Source organism: Protopterus annectens, chromosome 8.part0, assembly GCF_019279795.1.
Source record: "Protopterus annectens isolate FY-2018-M chromosome 8.part0, PAN1.0, whole genome shotgun sequence".
Lineage (NCBI taxonomy): Eukaryota > Metazoa > Chordata > Ceratodontiformes > Protopteridae > Protopterus > Protopterus annectens.
The window spans coordinates 1420216938-1420237959 of record NC_056741.1 but is presented as its reverse complement, the minus strand read 5'-3'; the positions used below and the strand labels follow the sequence as shown (position 1 = coordinate 1420237959).

At 38.8% G+C, this 21022-nt stretch overlaps 1 protein-coding gene across 1 annotated transcript in view; it reads right to left on the bottom strand.

Moving 5' to 3' along the window:
• The window catches only part of LOC122808493 (zona pellucida-like domain-containing protein 1), a 155413-nt gene that overhangs the window by 112942 nt on the left and 21449 nt on the right, over positions 1–21022 (bottom strand). Inside the window, exon 4 of the mRNA XM_044079449.1 lies at positions 9140–9327. Within this exon, the coding sequence (XP_043935384.1) occupies positions 9140–9327 (188 nt within the window). The remainder of the gene's footprint in view (positions 1–9139; positions 9328–21022) is intronic.

The window sequence follows — 21022 nt, the reverse complement described above, 5'->3', positions numbered from 1 at the left end:
AAGTAAAAATAGACAAATTCTGTTTCAGCACTGACTGTTCATTTAATAGTGATATTGTTGGTGTTTACAGTGCTCTTGCCTGAAGAGAAGGTTTTGTTTGTGTCTTTTACCTCTGTCCCTCCAATTTCTTATGTGGTTCCCTCAACAGACTGCATGGTTTCATTGGACTTTATGAGGGCTTGGAGAGATTCTGACATGAGACAACCTGTTTCAAAAAGACTGAACAAGACAATCAAGTCTCTCAAGGATCATCGCTGTTAAAAGAGTCCATAGCAAAGTCCACTGTGGTAGCTGCAGCCCTGAAAAACGTCCTTCTGCCAGCCACCCAGTCCTTCATTCCACTCAATTTCACTGACAAGGAGTCATGAACTTTGGACCACTTCGCCAAGTGCATTCACACATCAGCTACCTTTACTATTAGGCTGATTAATTATCTGATGCATATGGTAATCTTTCAGAATGACCTGGTGGAGAAACCTTTAGAAATGCTGAATACATTGATTCATAGGAAACTGCAGTGTAAACTGATTTTCCAGGTGTCAGTTTTAAATACTGTATCTGTCTTCTCCATGAAGCTATTGCGCAATGCTGCAGATAGGACAATGAGTGTTATGAGATACCATACCTGGTGTCAACATTGTTCATTTGTAGACAACTTCAAGGCATCAAGGCTCCTAAGAGCACCCTGGCACTATTAGGTTTTACCTCATATCATGCGTTCCGGCCCCAAAACCCGGACCACACCACAAAAAGAGGGGGTGTATCCATATTCATAAAGGATACCCACAACTCCAGGTTGGTGGCAACGCACGAAGCTTCGGAAACCATCCAGGTGCAACTAACCATAGGCAAAACTGCTCTACAAATTGTAGCATGCTACAGGCCACCCTCTCAAACTCAGGAACCCCACACAGCCTTCCTGAAGACACTGGAGGGTATAAATGTATCTCCAAACACCATCATATTGGGTGACTTCAACTACTAGAATATAGACTGGGAACATTACTCAAGCCCTAACTTTCTAGCCCAACGGTTCCTGGAGTTCATAAATTCAAATGCCATGGAACAGCTAGTCACTGTTCCCAAAAGAGGAGAAAATATACTAGATCTCATTATCACAAACATGGGGACAAAATGCTCCACACCGGAAGTATATCCCTCATTGGTGAGATCTGATCATAAAGTAATCTCACTGGAAATCCACATCCCGCCCCACCCCAAACAAAAAAGACCACAGTGAAGAACTTCTAAAGCAAACTTCACACTACTCAAGACTGGTGTGGTATCCTTCAAGGCCCCTGAGCCAGTGGAAACCACAACCCAAGCTGCGGAAGCCCTTACAAATGCCTTCTATGAACACCTCCAGGACTGCATGGATCAGGCAATCCCAAATAAAACCAAGACTCTTTCCACAAAGGGCAAACATCCAGTCTGGTGGACCCCAGCCATTAACAAACTTTACAATAAGAGGAGAAAGCTATTACATGATAGAACAAAATCCATAAAAGGGAAGTCACCCCTGATCATTATTAGTAAAAAAATTATGAGCACTCATAAAATCAACTAAGGCCAATTTTGAGAGAAAAATTGCCATGGATTCAAAGGACAATCATAAGGCCTTTTTCAGGTATGTTAGGAACCTGGGTGGAAACTCCCAGATATGCTCAGAATCAGTCCAAAATGATACAAACATCACTGAACCCACAGACATTGCCAACATACTGGCAGACAGGTTCAGTGCAAACTTCACCCCCCTCTCCCCCCCAAAGGAGAGATAACTATCCCAGCGGAGTGTAGCCTCCCAGACATCTCAAATGCGCAGGTGAAAGCTGCTCTCTCTAAAGCTAAAAACACAGCATCAATGGGACCGGATGGTGTCCCCGGCTGTGTGCTACACGAGCTAAATGAGGAATTAAACCCGCACATAAGGCAGCTGTTTAAGCTCAGCCTTACCACAGGATACGTGCCCAAGGAGTGGCGTACGGCAACTGTGGTCCCACTCCACAAAGGCGGTGCCTCAATGGACCCTGGTAAGTACCGCCCATAAGCTTAACAAGTCTAGTCTGCAAAGCTATGGAGAGGATCATAATGGAGCTCATAAACAAAGATATAGGGGACTTGCAGACATTGGACCCGACCCAGTTTGGCTTCGTCCAGGGCAGATCATGCCTTTTGAACTTGGTCGACTTCTTCGAAACAGTCACCAAGGCCATTGATGAGGGAAAGGCAGTCCATACAGCCTACCTTGACCTTGCAAAGGCTTTCGACACAATACCCCACTCGGATATTGTAGAAAAACTTACCAGCTTAAATGTAAACCCATATGTCACAAGATGGGTTGCAAACTGGCTTAAGGACAGAACCCACAGGGTTAGAGTTGCTGGCGCTATGTCAGACTCCAAGCTGGTCACAAGTGGTGTCCCACAGGGCTCAGTCCTTGGCCCCCTATTGTTCGGCATCTACTTCTCAGAAGTACAGGCCAACATGGGAGGACTTTGGCTGACAAAGTTTGCAGACGACTGCAAACTGGGCGCCATAGTGGAAAGTGCATCGGACACGGATATCCTTCAGAAGGGACTCACGGAAACAGATAGCTGGTGCCAGAGCCATGGCCTGAAGTTAAACGCCAAAAATGTATAGTCATACCCTTCGGGAAAAACAAGGTAACCCCAAGCTACCATATAGGTGGCAATCCACTAAGCACAGAAGAGGTTATCAGGGACCTGGGGACCCAGGTTGACAGTGGCCTTTCTTTTGACACTCACATTGCTAAAGTGGTTAGAAAGACCTTCTACATTGCCCACCTGATCATGAAGGGATTCACATCCAGATCTAGTGAGGCCATTGTTCCCCTGTACTCTTCACTTATCAGACCAATGATCGAGTACAATGCCCCATTCAGGATGTATCTCACCCGACATCTGCAGCAATTGGAGAGACCCCAAAAGTTCCTCACCAAAAGGATAAAGGGACTCCAAAATCTGTCATATGCTGCCAGATTGAAGAAACTCCAGCTCTATTCAGTCGCATACCGTCTGCTCAGAGGTGACATGTGCCTGACATACAAGGCCATGTCCAACCCGGAATTAATGGACATGCTCCACCTCAAAAAATCCAAATCCACCAAAACCACTAGAACAAGCGACTTAAACCTTAGCACAGATATAAATAGGATGTGCTGGAAGGATAGATTTATCACTCAGAGACTCCCTATGCTGTGGAATAAAATCCCGGTCCATGTGAGGCAGAGCACCTCGCTGGCTCTGTTCAAGAGAAATCTTGACGTGTGGATGGGAGATCGTAGGTTTACCCTGGGAATCATCTCTGTGTCACTGCTGGACAGAGGCACAACAAACTAATGGGTACAGTATTTTTTCATATAAGGGGTGGTGTAAGCTACAAAACTTTGGGTTAGGCTTATAAATGCCTTAGGGCAGATAGCCTAGTATAAACCTATGAACCTATGAATTTACCAATACACACTATGATGGTTCATCATTGTTTGAGTTATAGGTAAAAGGAAATCTGTAGAATAGTGAGTAGGAAAGGATGATTCTTGTTGATGTTCTGGAGTTCTCCACTCCCCAGAGAACATATTCATACAACCAGGATAATGCAAAGAACCTGTAGTTTAGTAAGGCCCTGTAGTGCCAATTTGAAAAGCCACATTCTGATTAGATCCATCTATTTGCCTAACTTTAACTTTTTGACAAATGAATTTGATTTACAAAAGATACACTTGTAACCCTGTGTACTCTGTACTTCAGACTTATTTTTAATGCCTTTTTTGAATATTGTTATTTTTATTTCAAATACTCAAACCCACGTTGTTACACCCTTAGACATCTTACCCAGCCAAAAGTAGGAAACCAGAAAAGAAGTGGTAAGCCTCTTAGAAAAAGGAGCAATCTAAGAAGTCCAACCAAACTATATATGATCCAGGATTTACTCCAGATTTTTTTATGTTCTTAAAAAGACAAAGTTTCTCAGGCCAGATAACAGTGGTTTAAATCTTTATGTAAGGAAAACAAAATTCTGTATAGCCATGGTGCAGACTATCCTTCCATGTTTATGGAAAAGAGATGACTTAATACACGTAAAAATTGCCAACACAGTTCAAGATAGGAGCCAGTCATTACTAGTTCAGAGCCTCCCCATTCAATCTCATCAAAGATCTTGGGGTGTTTACTAAATGCATGGCAGCCATAGGTGCCTACCTTAGTTTAGGAGGTACCACAATCTTCTTCTATCTGTACCACTCACGCTAACCAGAGAACATTTACTCTTTCTACTGCAGTCCTTGAGCATATCAGTGAACATCAAAGAAGTTCAAGTTTGAGTCATAAGAAAATTCTTCAGATGCACCTGGGTATCCTATCCAGTAATTCTCCCTCAAGACAGAACTACCCTTCTATAGAACACTATTTGTCTGCCACTGCCCTCAAGTAATAGCAACATTGTGTCTGAAAGTTACATGGTCTTCTGGACATCACAATACTCTTGATAACCTGTGAAACTTTATCATAAGCAGGTTCTTCAGTGCTCAGTCAGGGTCCATCAGATTCAGATTCAAGTTTCATGTCCATTGTAATTCAGCCATCCTGAACTTGAGGCAGCCATCTTCAATTGTGGAAAAGCAGTCTTATACAGGGCTGTCCAATCTTCTCTCTCTCTTTCACACTGACAGTTCTTGATGGATACTCTTCCCTAAAGTGTGTGTGGGCATTGTTTTGGGTAAACAGTACAGGAGCCTTGGGTAAGGGCTCACTACACATTAATGCCCTGAAGATGACTACCCTTACACTGAAGGCCTTACAGGCCTTCCTTCCTCAGCGTGCAAATAACCATTAACTCAGATGACATGACAGTGGTTTGGTAAATAAACAAGAGGGGATGAGGCTCACTCTTAGCCTTTCTGTCAAGAGACAATATGGATATAGGAATGACCCATGTTATCGCACTACTTTATTATTGTATTCCTGGTCAAGCCAATTCTCTACCAAGCAATAAAAATCAGTGCTTACTCTTGCCCCATGAGTGGTTTCTACACCAATCAGTGGTAGATGGAATTCTTTTCCATTGATGGAAGTCTTGCTGTGACCTGTTTACCTCCTAATCAAACAATAAGTGAAGTAGCTATTTTTTCTTTATTCTCCAAAAGGAAGACACCCTGGTCCAGAGGTGGCCTCCATGTCTTCTTTAAGCATCTCCTCCATTTTGCCTATTATGAAGTTTCAGCAGAAAAAAAAACAAAACAAGGCCTTTTGGCCCAGACAGGTTTGGTCCTCCTTGCCTTTGGCTTCACCTGTTAGAGAAGCATCTTCTCCTCAGACCTCTTACAAGTCTGTTATCTTATATGTCTAGAAAGCCTCGCCCAGACTGTACTTAGTGAAACTAAATACTTATTGTTTTCAGTTTGCCTTTATGGCCAGGACACCAGCTTATCCTTTATGAGTAGTTCAAATCCTCACAGCATTCCAGAAACTAACAAGTACTGAAATGCATTGCAGCAAATGGACTAAATTTTCCCTTTGAGCAGCTGACCAGGATATAGATCTGTTTCCAGCTCTTATTCCAGTGGTGTTAAAATTTTAAATATTCCTTTATTTATTTCTTTGTTTTCTTGCTTGCTTATTTATTCTATTTAATTTTTCTGTTTGTTAATCAGGTAAGTCCAGTAAACAAATTACCCATTTCAGGAGCAACGAAGAAGCACTGTCTGGTTAAGTGACTTGCTCAGAGTCACATATTAGGCAAATGAAGGTTGAAGGAATCAAACCCACATACTTGGCACAGGAAGCAGCTTATTGATAGCTAAGAGTATTAGTCCCCTATATTACCTGCCAGACAAGTTCATGTAAAATATTTGATCAGAGTTATAACCACTCAGTGATGAAGCTCCATCTAGTTGCTAGTTTTTAACTTTCATGAGTGGTTCAATCCTTCATCCTTGGTGGATTAAAAGCCATGCATAGCCTTTCTCAGAGGATCATTTTTACTGAGGACCCTCCCTCAAAATGAACCTACCCCTCCCTTATGATATGAATTTTGGGTTAGAGAAATTGACATTAACTTTATTCAAACCCACAGCTAGAGTAGGTCATCTAAATGTGTCATGAAAAACCCTTTTCTTAGTGGAAGTTACTTCCACTAGAAGAATGTTAAAATGCTAGGCTCTTTCTTCTAAACCTCCATATATTAGTTTTCCTAAAGACATGATTTCTGCTGTATAAATGCAGATGTCATGGCCCAGGTAGCTACTGAGACTGACCTCAATCAATATATTAACATTTCAGTTTTCTTCACTCAGTATTATAATCTGGGAAAGTAGTAATCAAATTGCATTGATGTTCATTGTCAGCTCTGTTTCTATCTCAGTAAGGTGAACTATATTAAGAAGAATTACTAAGTTTTCACTTATGTTGCTTAGACTAAAGTAAGGAAATATGCTTCCAAAGTCACTCTGTCATGGTGGTTCTGAGATTGCATAACATTTTATTACAAAACATACAACAAATCTTTGCCAAACAAACCCAAAACATATTCAGCCAGAGCAACTGATTAATAATAACTTCTATAACCACAAACACAATTGAGTTTTACATATATGATTAAAAAGCCATTTGGACTTCAGAAACGAAAAGTTAAATAGCTTCTTGCTGTTATGTAGCCTTGTACATGGCCACACATCCTACATCTGTGGGAGTCTCAGTGAGGTGAGCATGGTCACTAATATTTGTATCTTAGAGGGAATGGTGATAAGTTGTATCAGATGTTTCAGTAACATATAGTGAACCACAGGTATCACACTCTGACACATTTCCAGAAAGATCAACAATGTGTCCCTTCATATGGTCCAGGGCAGTATGTCTTAGGTCATTAATATCCACATGATAGAATCATACTGGCACCTGTAGTATAGTGACCTGAGTCTATGTGTAACTTGGTACATCCTGGCTCCAAATAAGCAACTAACCATTACTGTCTCCTTTTTTAGTAAGACTGCATTTTAATGCAGCTGCATATGTTAGTCTATGTGTGTGGTGGATGTAGTGTGCGTGTTCATGACGGCCTTATTTCTATACAAGATTTTGACATCCAGTGATATCGTGTATGTGCATCTTTCACATACTGTGTTCGTTTCTTCAAGGATTAGATGGTTGTCTATGAAAATAAACAAATTGCTACATTGTCTCAGATGCCCGTTTCAAGCAAACTGTCTACAGAGACATTTAGAAATTGCATATCCATGTTGTCCGGACTTGTATTTCGGTGGGCTACTGTAGATTGTGGACTGAGTTATACAGATGTCTCCTTGGGTGGTCTCTAGTATTTGGCAGTAGACTAATTTAGATTGTGGTAAGATTTGATAGTAGTGCTGTTTAGTATGCATACTAGCTACTCAATGGCTTTGTTTTAGCCACACTAAGTTATAGGTTTCAGTTCTAAGGAAAGGTTTATAGATAGACTTCACTTTTTGGGTATTTGTGTCTGTATAGGGTACTGCTAACTTCTTGATGTAATAACATCAAGAAAGATTGCTTTGTAATTCCTCAACAAAACAACTTAAGCAAACTACCTTGACAAGGAAATGATTAAAAGGCAAAATCAACAATAATGCAAAAAATAAAGCTGTTGCACACAAAATAGTTAACTGAAGTGCAAAACATTAAAATAAATCTCTTCTATGCCATTGATGGAGCAGGATTAACTCAGGACTTCCTCAGAGTGTGGTGAGGGTGAAAAGCAGATGGGAGCTCTGGGAAATTTAGCAGGTAACAATTTGTAGTACAGTAGAAAGTCAATTATCCAAATGTTGATTGTCTGAAACTTCAGTTATCTGAACACAGCCTTCCAAAGTTTTCCTATAGGAAAAATCATAAAGTCTGAATATGTAAACGTTATAAATATTTGCTTGTGTGTGTTTTTTAAGCTTGTAGCCCGCTCGTGTGTGAAAAATATTCTTTATTGTCCACTGGAATCATTGAATGGTTGAAAAGTGTATTCCCTGCATGCAGAAGAAACACGATTTTAGAAGTTTTTTATCTGGTTCATTTATATGTTTGATTATCCGAACCGTTTAATTATCCGAACTGCCGTAGGTCCCAATTAGTTCAGATAATTGACTCTCTATGTAAGTGAGGTTTACTCTAGTGTAATACTGGTTTGCCAGGTGGGCACTTAGTATTATGGATATAGGAAAACAGAGGGTGGAAAAGTACTAAAATAGGTTACACAGCAGACAATAGCAATGAAGAAGGGGAGGGAGGGACTATGGATGTTTGATTACCATAAGGATCGGAAACGAGAGACAAAGCCTTTTAAAACCACTACAAGCAAAGGGTGGGCAGGTTGGGGAAAGTTCACACTAGAGCTCTAGTACTTTGTGTAGAATTTCAGAAACTTTTAGCTTAATGACTCAGTGGGGAGTAGGGCAGTCATAAAGAACAGGGGAAAAACAGTAACAAGGCAAACAGAAAGGTACTGGAATGCAACTTTAAGCAGATATGTTCAACTATAAGAAATACTGAAGCACATATCCTGGAGCAGAATTCACAGTTGCCACTACTGTAATACCACCACAGACTAAGGCACCAGACTGTGCAGATATTTACTAGTAATGCTTTAATAAATGACTATATGAGACTTAAATCTGGTAGTAGATAACAGTTGTGCCACAACTGTGAATGAAGCTACAAGATTAAGACTGTAGCCATGAAAGTAATTTTTATGATTCCATCCTTTTGTGTGAATGAAATATAATAGTTTGTTTGCCAAAGCAGAGATCAAGCTAATAAAAATGTTTACTACTCATATATTTGCTTTAGCTTCATTAGTTCTTCCAAGCAGAGTACATTTTAAATATGTTTCTGTATATTATTGTGCAGTATTACATTTACTGTGATGGTTATCACTTAACCCATTGACAGTTTTCACAGCAATTAAATTTTTTGCTAAATCAAACATACAATGAAGCTAATGAAGGCAGCAAAAGAGAATGCTAGATGAAAAACAAATAATTGCTGGAGGCTGCAGTTTTCCAAAACAAGCATTAATGAATACCCAGTGGCAAAATAAACTGTCTGATAATAAAAATCAGTGCTACGATAAATCACATGATAGCAGAATAAATACTTACGTCATAACCATAGTATTGTTAAGAAAGTATTCAAGTGGATAATGGCAAGAATACTTAAGTAGGAAGTCTGTGGTGTAGCTGACAATACTTGATGAATTCATCAATGCATTAATATAACCCGAAATAACTACTGATTGTGTACTGGAATAATCAGCAAAAACTCCAGTGCCAGGACCCTCGTTAACTATCTGAAAAATTAAGTATGTGAAAAGATCAGTTATTAAACAAGTACAAATATTAATTTGAACAATATTCTTAACAGTCCTTTCCAAACATAAGGAGATATATATATGTTGTTAATGAAACTTACTGCACCTTTCTACACTTACATCATATTAACATCTGTTAAATGTTGGTGGGTATAATTTATAAAACGCCTGTTAGAGATTCTCTGAATTTGGAATTCCATTTAAAATCGCATCACAGTTTGAAATTAAGTATGTACCTTTGATAACCACTTGATTAATCAGTTATCTCTGATAACAGGGCATTGCTAAATTCACTCGTAGTAAATTCTGCATTGTTGTTGACAGGCAGTTTTAATTAAGGGCAGCAATTTATTAAAAAATATGTTTGCATTTTTCTTACTTTTCTTTGAAATGCTGTTGTCAAGAAATTGGTATGAACACATTTAATTCACTACACACTCATGTTTACTTAAGAACAAGTTAAGACTGCATGGAGAAATAAAGTAATGTACAACTCAGTTTGAAAAAATACAGTCAGTAGATCATTAATGTTTCACAATACAATTTACTGAGTGACACACACTAACCAAGGTACGGATAATTCAAAGCATAGTTTCAGCTCTAAATGGAGGATGCAATCTTGTCTAAATGTACTTAAATCACCTCTCCTCTCTCCACAGAATGAGAAACTTTGAGAGAAGAATGTTCTGTCACCATGGATTCTAGAATATCTATGATAGCCTGCACCTCAACACCATAGCAACAGGAGTGATCACATATCCTTATGGTCATGCTTACCTGATTTGTTCAAGGTGATATACATTAGGTATTCTTCCCAAGTTAGCTTCCAGAAATAACCTACACTCTTGTATCTTACCAGCTAGCCAACTTGTTTTTTTTTCCTTTTATATTTACTAATACAAGTAAACTGGAGGCATTATTGTAGATCTGTCATATCAAAAGAATATATTCAGAATCCTCCGACATGCATTTGCCAGCAAACCAACATTTTTTAGGGAAAAGATCAAACATATGATACAAAAATCTGGACAATCTGACAAAATCTGGACAGTTGAGAAGTATGTCCCCACTGTACATTTGATCACCTGATTTTTTCATGAGTTATACTAGCTTTTTTACGTTTGGCAATTGGAACATTTCATCAATTGCTGGTAACTAGACAGATAGATAGATAGATAGATAGATAGATAGATAGATAGATAGATAGATAGATAAGACAGCTGTGCAGGTATAGTGGACATAGTCCTCTGTGCGATGGGTCTGCCCCTGCAAAAATAAAACTTATTTTTTCTGATATTTTTGTGTAGTAGATGAAATATCCTGATGATATGAGAATGTTTCTTAATATAGTGTTTAATTATTTACTATGTATATGTGAGTGTGTGTGTGTGTGTGTGTGTGTGTGTGTGTGTGTGTGTGTGTGTGTGTGTGTGTGTGTGTGTTACATACACATTGTTTGACTGATTTACTGTGTCACTTGGGTTTCAGAAAGTACAGATACTATTTCTTCATGACCTCTTAAAAAAGATGTATATAATAAGTCTGAGATGAAAATGGTGAAGCTGCTGAAGATAGGAGGTTGGAGGACAGAGTTACCAAAAGTCCATGATCTAATCTAACACATAACAGCAAGGCAGAGGCAGGCTTATACTTTTTGTTGAGTTCTCTTTCATGGTTGTTCACTGACTGCACAGCACTGTAGGTTCATAGCTTCATAGGTAGGTACTAGGCTATCGGCCCAAGGGCTTACGTAAGCCTAACCAACAAGGTTCCCTAGCTTACACCATCCATGAAAGTTATTTTCCTGTGCCACTGTTGATCAGAGACACAGAAGTGATCTCCAGGGTGTATTTCCTATTTCCCATCCACTCATCAAGATTTTTCTTGAAGAGTGCTAATGAAGAACTTTGCTTGACATAGATGGGTAGCCTGTTCCAGAGTATGGAAAGTCTCTGAGACAAGAATCTATCCCTCCAGCATGTCCTGTTTATTGTGGTGACAAGGTTTAGGTCCCTAGAGCATGTAGCTCGGAGGGATTGGGATTTCTTTAGGTGTAGCATGTCCAACAGCTCTGGGTTTGACATAGCTTTATATGTTAGGCAGAGATCACCTCGGAGTAGGCGATATGCTACGGAGTAAAGCTGGAGTTTTTTGAGACGGTCAGTGTAGGGCATTTGTTTGAGGCCAGTAATCCTCTTTGTGAGGTACTTCTGTGGCCTTTCCAGCTGCTGCAGATGTCTTGTGAGGTACATTCCAAATGGGGTGTTGCACTCTATAATTGGTCTAATGAGTGTCAAGGAGAGAGGAACAATGACCTCTTCTTTCCTGGATGAGAACCCTTTTATGGTGAGGTGTGCCTGACTACTGTGGCAATGTGACTATCAAAGGAGAGACTACTGTCCACCTGGGTCCCAAGATCTCTTATCACACATTCGGTGTTAAGTAGATTGCTGCCTATGTGGTAGTTCATGGGTACAGAGTTTTTACCAAAGGGGATGACACTGCACTTTTTGGCATTGAGCTTGAGGCCATGGCTCTGACACCAGGCATCTGTCTCAGCGAGGCCCTTCTGTAGGATGTCCATATCATTTAGGGACTTGACTATGGCTAGTAGTTTGCAGTCATCTTCGAACTCTGTTAGCCAGAGGCCTTCTGTGTTAGCCTGTACTTCAGAGAAGTAGATACCAAACAGGAGAGGTCCCAGGACGGAACCCTGTGGTATTCCACTTGTCACTGCTTTGAGGTCAGATTTGGAGTATGCAACTTTTACAGTGTGGGTTCTGTCAGTGAGCCAGTTGGCAACCCATCTTGTGATGTAGGGATTTATACCTAGTTTAGTGAGTTTAGCTATAATTCCAGAATGGGGGATGGTGTCGAAAGCATTGGCAAGGTCAAGATAGGCTGTGTGAACCACCTTCCCCACATCTATGGCTTTGGTGGCTGCTTCAAATAAGTCGATCAGGTTCAGGAGGCATGATCTGCCTTTCACAAACCCGAACTGGGTGGGATCCAGAGTTTGAAGGTTACCAATGTCTTTGTTAATGAGTTCCATGATGATACATTCCATGGCCTTGCAGACCAGGATCATCAGACTAATAGGTCAATAGTTCCGGGATCAGTGGTGGCTCCCCCTTTGTGAAGTGTGATAACTGTTGCTGTGCACCATTCAGTGGGCACAAAGCCTGATGTGAGGCTATTATTGAATATGGTACTTAAGTGGGGAGCCAGTACATTCTGAAGTTCATGTAAAACGCAGCATGGGATGTTGTCCGGTCCCATGGATGCTGTATTTTTGGCTTTAGAGAGTGCAGTTTTTACCTGCATAGTTGTGATTACAGGGACTCTGCATTCTTCATGTATAGATATGGGCCCTTTAGGGGGTGAGGTGAGGGTAAAGTTAGCACTGAACCTATCTGTCAGGATGTTGGCAATATCAGTTGGTTCTGTAATTTTCATGCCGTTGTGCTGTAACTCAGAGCAGATCTGTGTATTGCCATTGAGATTCTTGACATAGCTATAGAATGCTTTCTGGTTGTCCTTAGAATTAGTGGTGATTTTGTTTTCATAGCTAGCTTTGGAGGATCTTATAAGGGATCTCATCTTCTTACTGAGGTTGACCAGGGAGCTCCTCCACTCATGGAATTTTACTCTCTTTTACAACAGTTTCTTCCTTCTGTTGTACAGTTTGTTTATGGCAGGGGACCACCAGATTGGCTTCCTTTTTTTGGAGGATAGTGTCTTGGTTCTATTTGGGATAGCACGATCCATGCACTCGTGTAAGTGCTTATAGAGTGCATTTGTGTAGGATTCAGCAGTAGTAACTGTGTTGTCCATCTGCATGGGTGTCATGAAGTTCACCACTTCTGTCTTAAGAAACATGAAGTTGGCTTTGGAGAAATTTTTTACCATGGTTTCCTTAATGGTGGATTGGGGCGGGATGTAGATATCAAGGGTGATTAGCTTATGGTCGGATCGGTCCAACTAGGAGTTGACTTCAGGTGTGGAACACCAGTCACTCATGTTGGTAATGACTAGGTCTAGGATATTGTTCCCCTTGGTGGGGGTGTGGATAAGTTGATCCAGGGCATTGGAGTTTATGAATTCCAGAAAGCGTTGAACTAAGGAGTTGGTACACGAGTAGTTTTCCCAGTTAATGGTTACGTAGTTGATGTCGCCCATTATTAGGGTGTTTGGTTAACTCTAATATTTTCCAGTACATCAAGAAAACAGGAGTGGGAATCCTGGGGCATTGTGGGGGATCTGTAGCAAGCTACAATTTGGATTGCAGTTTTGCCCAGAGTTAGTTGCACTTGGATAACCTCGGATGCATTATGTTGAGCAACTAGCCTGGAGGTGTGGATATCCTTAATGAATATGGACACACCTCCGCCTTTGGTGTTTCGGTCCAGGTTACATGGCCGAAAAGTGTGGTATGAGTTATAGCTTGGTAGTGCAGGGGTGCTCTCTGGAGCCTTGAACCAGGTCTCAGTCACTGCACAGATATCAATGTTCTCCATTTTAAGGAGTGCCTTGAGTGAGTGCATTTTGAGATTTAGACTTCTAGCATTGACTAGCTTTACCCACAGTTTTTGCTTGCCTGTTCCTGCTACGGTGGTGAATTTGTCATTTGAACCTTGCCTAAAAAAGGCACTATAGGGGCTGCAAGAGCCTTAGCCAGTATCCGGTATCCCAATGTTCACGATTTACTAAGATAGGATATAAATGTAGGTGATAATTTGGCACCCCAATTGTTTCTAAACAACTTACCAATGGCAGTTGGTCATCATCACTTGCTGGCTCCCAACCTTTTGTTTCTCACCTTGCCTCAATAGACATTTGACTGCTATGTGTCCCCTCTGGTTACATTTGCAACATATAATCCATAACCGTACACTTGGATTAGTAATTTCCCTATTACTGGTGTACTCTGTTGGAGTGGTTTATACTGCCCCCCCCATGGGTTCCTTTATGTCCATGTATAGCACTGGGTATCCTTTTCTTATGCAGTAGTGCTCTATTTGCCAAGTAGAGATCCCTTTTCTCCCCTGCTCCTCTGCAGAGTTGCACTCACAGTCTGCTAACCAGACTCTCATGTCATCAGGCAAAGATTTGAGGGTTTGTTTCCTCACCAAAAGGTCTGTCAGTCCCTCAAAAGTGGTGACCTGACATGCACTCACCCCATCTGTGAAAGTAAGTACTTAAGTCAGCAATAAAATCATGTACACTTTCATCTGCCTTGAATCTGTGTCCACAAAACTTTTTTTCTAAAAGCTTCAGGTGTAAGTTAGAAACAGTCAAGCAAGCAACATTTCACTTTACCATAATTAAAACAATCTACATAATTTAACTTTGCTATAGCCTGATCAGCTTTACTGTGAAGTAAGGGAGTCAGGAGCCGAACCCAGAGCCCACCATCAGTATCATATTGTCTACATACCCTCTCAGATATATGAATAAAACTATCAAAGTCATCCCCATCCCTGTACTGAGGAAAAAGTTTAGTGACCCTTTCAGCTTCTTGAGTCTGGTTATTCCCTTCCCCATTACCTCCATGACCCTCTTAAAGAGCTTGAAGCTCCATTTCATGCCAGCGCTGTCTGTCATTGTCCTTGGCTTCTAAACACCTCAGTCTCTCTGCTGATTCCAGTACAAAATGTTTGGCCTCCAGTTCATGTTGGGCTTCCAGGTGCAGTCTCTCTTCAGTCTCCTGCCATTTGGCTTCCTGTTCATTTTGGCACTGCTTCTTCCTTTCCTCAGCCTCCCATCTCTGGGTAATCTCTCTTCAGTCTCCTGCCATTTGGCTTCCAGATCATTTTGGCACTGCTTCTTCCTTTCCTCAGCCTCCCATCTCTGGGTAGTCTCTCTTCAGTCTCCTACCATTTGGCTTCCAGTTCATTTTGGTGCTGCTTCTTTCTTTCCTCAGCCTCCCATCTCTGGGCAGTCTCTCTTCAGTCTCCACTCAGTTGGCTTCCCGATGAAGTTTCTGCAACTCCAGATGGATTCTCAGGTCCTTCAATAAAAATTTGTACTGTCCCATCTCGGCAGGCTGCACATCACCAACACCAAACTGGACATCCTCCAAACAGCTGGTCTGAACTTTGACTGCAGCCACGGCTGAAATCATTGCTTCCTTGGTCAGGTTGACATACACCAATCCTCTGGCTTCATACTCCTTAGCCAACTGGATCTTTGTCAGCTTGCTAAAATCTTCTGCTGACATCCTTGTCTGCTATCCCTAACTTCTAACGAAAGAAAATAAATAAAACTTTGGTGGATTGAAATTCTGAATGTTTACCATGTGGCTGTCAACAGTGTACACCTTAATAACAACTACCCACAGGCTACTGAACCCTAATTAAAAATCCCACCCACTGGCATCAATAAATGTGACATCTGGCAATATTGTACCAGACTGCCAACAATTAAATGACTTCCCTTACTATCCTGGGTCAGTAACTAATAACTCATCCACTCCAGTGGAGCTCAGTAACTTCCAATGGATGGAGCCTAGGTCTTTTAATAGAATCAAAGTATGTCCTCACATTTCAAACAAATATTCATATCTCTGGGATTATGGGGGTTACTAAAGACATGTAAGTGTCAAACTCTAAAACTTTACGTAGTATTCTTTAGTTCTAGGGTCTAAAACTGAACTTTAAGTAACAGAAAACAAAAAAAATGAAAAAAAAAAAAAGAAAAGAATGGCAATACCCCCCTGCAACAGCCAAAAATTTTAATTTTGTAATTTTGCATTGTTTTTGTTGAGCCATGTGCTGCCATTTTTTGGAATTAATTTTATAAGTCACAGTAAACATAGTAACTATTATTACATTTGTAATATTTTGTAAACAACTTACAATATCTCAGCAACCCCTTAAGTTACACACATACTGTCAGCAGCATTTTATTCATCTAGTTGAGAGCATTCATATGAGGCTAAGAAACTGTGTCTGTGTTACTTGGTTGTTGAGATATTTAGAAAAATGTAAAAATTATATTTATATAAATTAATATCATAAAAACAACAGTTAATATCACTTTACCTGTACTAGACAGAGGTCAAATATTAATGTAGTTGAGTTTGTTATTGTGTTACCGTTAAGATGAAATCTTTAAAAATCCTGCACATAGCATAGTTTTGAAATATTAATGCAAATATGAACAAGCAATATTTGACACTTAGAGGCATCAGTAGAAGTTAAATTCACATGTACCTGAAGGTGTCACTTGGATGTAATGAGCTAAGGAGCTTCAATCTTTATTACTATCTCTGATATGAGACTGTCACTTAAACAAAAGTAATATTTCACAATTTTCCCCTAAGAGCGAAATAAAAACATGCTTTAGTTTCATGGGACTGGACTATATACCTCTAACCACCCCAAATGTAACTCCTTATTACACACTTCAGAGCACTGTGCCCCAGTTTAAGATCTCTGATACTCTCACATTTAAAGTAAATTTAAATCTCACACATCCAAACACTTCTGGGAAAGGCTGACACAGATTTCTAGCTGTGTCCCTTCCCCAAAATAATATGATAATGCTGCCGCCAATCAGAGTCTTTATGCCCTTGTAAAGGGATGTCCAATTATGAAAATTAAATATCAAAATAAATGGTTGCTATGACCATAAGCAACCAGGCATTCAAGGTGACATGGGTGGTATTAAACAGGTAGAAGCATTCTCTAATCTCTAAAGAAAAAAAACACTGATTTCCAGCCACAATGTAAAGTAATGAAAAACATTTAATAACAAGTAAAATGAATACAAGAATGTAAATCAGTAGCTTTCAATAAACACCAGATGCCAGTCACCACAAATGTAAAATTAAACTGCAGGATAGAAGTCCCATAACTAAGGAAATCTCTATCTTAATAACTAAACTGTCCTAATCTAACTAAATAATACTGTCTCTGATCTAATCTAACACATAGCAGCTAGGCCAAGGCAGACATACAGTTTTCGGTGTTTTCTTTCATGGATGTCTACTGACTTCACAGCACTGTAACTGACTGTACTCATAGCCGGCCTTAGGCATAGGCCAACTAGGTGGCCGCCTAGGGCGCCGGTCTAGCAGGGGTGCTTTTCCAGTATTTATGTGGTATAGGTAGTCCAGGATGAGGGCACCAGGTAATGTGATGGGGGGCGCCATGGAGCCCTTTTGCCTAGGGCACCAGTTGATCTAGGGCCGCTCCTGACTGTACTTCACAAAACTGCTCAGTGCTTGATAAACTGCAGCCTCAACTTTCTTATTAAAAATAGTCAGCTGTTTGAAAAAGTTATTTTCCTGTCATTCAACTGTTTAAATAATCAATTAGCCACCATGAACATTTTAAGGACTTCACTCACTGTTCAGCTGATTCTCCACAGTACTTTAAAATGTCCCTCTCAAACATGCACAATTAGAAATGCATAAAAACACTGATAAATTCTCTAAACATTCTATTTAAACAGGGAAATACTCAACTTTTAAAACTTATTTACATATTCACAATTAGACATGCTGGCATACAATACAAGTAAATCTGAGAATATATACAAATCTCCTGCTAATTATGCTAACACAGATAACAGTGTTTTCAGTTTCTTCACCCCTTGAAAGAACCTAATGAAGGCTGACTGTAATATAATGGAAAAACAGATGACAGTTTGTGTTCCTGAGTTACCAATATAATGTATTATTAAAAACCTAAGTTTGTGCTTTACATGATTTAGTTTATAAATTTCTGACTTTGAGTGCAATAATCTTTCACATATTTTTGGGTAAGGACAAATTATAAGTAGTTTATATACGAGGGCCATCTTTAAGTCTCTACATGCACAAAATTGATTTATGAATCAACAGATGTTTACTTTTGTAAGAATTTCAACAGAACATTGCATCTTTTATTATTTTTTTTTCTATTTACTTAGCTAGTTATCATTTGTTGACCAGGTTAGTCCTACAAGGCTTGTAACCTCTTTTCAGAGGAGAAGAAAAGTGGCATTTGTACTACAAGTGGAAATTTGGCTAGGGCATCAGGGAACTTTCCCTCCTCTTGGTAGTCGGGGGAAGGATTTGTGTGTTACACATCCTGACTTCCTGTTTTCTGTCCAGGCACGGAGGCAGCCAGGAGGAACAGGAAGAAAATATGGCTGATTTATCTTTGACTGAAAATGAAGTGAACATTGATGAAAATGTAGCTGAAATGGTAGAATTGCTACCAGAAGTTTTTTCTGATGCTGTGGGTATAGAAACAAACAGTGATACTGGACGAAAAGTAGATTGTAGCTGTAACAGAGATGGATTCAGAGGAAAACTTCCAGAGGAGATTGTTTGAAGGAGAAACAGTTACCTCTGAGAAATGCATAATTACAATCCTCCAATCAGGAGGGTTGCAGGATGATTATTTAGAAGAAATGGTAAACCAAAGTGAACCAGAGAGTGGAGCAGCACCTTCATGGAGTAACATCATGAAGAAAATAGAAGAAGAGACTGAGCCAAAAAAAAAGTTCAGGATACAAAACCTTATGCACAAACTGTGGGAGAAGGAGCAAGAAAAAAGAAGAAATAAAAGTAAAAAAAGAAGTATATAGTATATGTGAGCTGTAAAAAAGAAGAAAGTTTGTGCGGGTATAAGGCTTGGGACTCTGTCATAGCATCTCTGGGTGTCAAAGCAAAAGAGGTAAAAGTATTCAGTTTAATTAATAAAGAGACTTTTTGTGACTTGATATTTGAGACTGGGCAAGCCATGGAAAATTTGGGGGGTGCATATGAACAAAAGAAAAATATTTATCCATGGTCAGAATATGTTGTGCAAGCTTTTTACAGACAAAAAAAAAGAATAATAATACAGTTTAGAACTGAAATTGAAGCAAAAGAACTGAAGGAACATTTGTTAAATAAATGGAAAGAAGTAATGAACACTACAAAAGTATATGATGAAAGAGGACTATGGACTGGAGGATGGGAATGTAGAGTAATACTGAAAATGGAAAATGATAATGTTATGCATGTGCCTAGTATTATTAATGTTTATGGTAATAGGGGTTTTGTGAAATGCAGCGGTGAACCAAAAACTTTTTTTTTGTGGGAAAAATGATCATTTAATCAATGAATGTGATAAAAATATGTTATTTATGTGGTAAAACAGGGCATAATGCAAACAGGTGATTTAAAGTGCACAAATGTGGCAATACTGATCATGTATGTCTAGAATGTGAAATGAATGTGCAAGAAAATGGGAATGAAGGTATACAGGATAAAGAGATAGTAGAATGCATAATACATGGAAATGTACAAAAAGATGTAACTAATAAAGAGGTTATACAGGAAGTTAAAGAAAATAACAGGGAAAAAGAAATAGAGGAGACAAGTGAGGAAGAAGCAGATTGGTGCAAAGTAAAAAATAAAAAGAATTTGATAAGAAAAATAGTTAAAGAAAGGAAAATAAAATTCAAAAACATAAGGCTTAGAGAAAATAAGAAAGGAAACAGATAAAGATTTTATTATACTAACTGTTCTTAAAAGCTAAAAATATTAGCTTTAAATGTGAACAGTATGAAAAATCTTAAAAGGAGAATAGGTATATTACAATGGTGTGCTGCAGTAGATGCACATATTTTACATGTGTTAGAAGATATATTATTAACAGAGGAAGAAAGAATACAAACTGAAAAACTTTGGAACGGTGTGGTAGTTTGGAACATGAGGAAAGAAACATGCAAGGGCATATGTATATTATGTCAAGAAAGCATTAAATTATTAGATGTAACCATAGTGGATCTAGGCCAAACTACGGTAAAAGACATGAGATAGAAAAATATGTGTATAGCATTATAACTTTATATGCATATGTAACAAAAAAGAGAGAGAAATGAAGTTTAAAAACATTCTGGAATGTGTGTGTAAATATGGACATTATTGTGATGGGCAATTTTAATTGTAATTTAAAGAAAAATAAGAGGAATTGTGGCATTAAAATGGCTAAAGAAATTATGAGAAGTGGAAAGTTATTTGTATAGGAGAATAACCACTGGACCTATAAAAGGAATGACATTAGGACAGAAATTTACTATTTTTTTTAAATATCTGATAGTTTAAAAGCTATAAAAAAAGGAATTAAATATGCTGGATTTTTAGATCATGTGGCAATATGGGTTAAAGTACAGGAAAATGAAAATTATATAAGAATAGGAAAATGAATGAAGAGAATTGATGAAAATGAATTGGATTTAGAAGAGAAAAATAACTTGTGGAATTATGGAAAAATCATATGACTATGAGGGAGTTTTATGAGAATTGGACTGTTTGGTGGCTTAATTTTAAAGAAAAATATACAAAGGATTTTTCGAATGTATAAAGAAGAAAAGAAGAAAAGAAAAAAGAGATAAAAGATATTAAGTCAAGAAATATTTATAGACTTATTAGAGAAAAAATTCCTTTTATGAAAAAGAATAAAAAATATATAAAATTAATCAAATTAAAATTAATGTGTTATATAAGCAAAATATTGTTTACAAGGAAAGAAAGAAGAGGTAGCACCATATTTGAGTAAAATAATAAAAGAAGGAAAATAATAGAATTAAAATATAAGAAATGTAATCAAGTAAGACAGCAAGAAGGAATATATGAAATAATTAAAGAATATGTATTGGAATTATTTGTTAAGAAAGAAGAAAACATAGAACA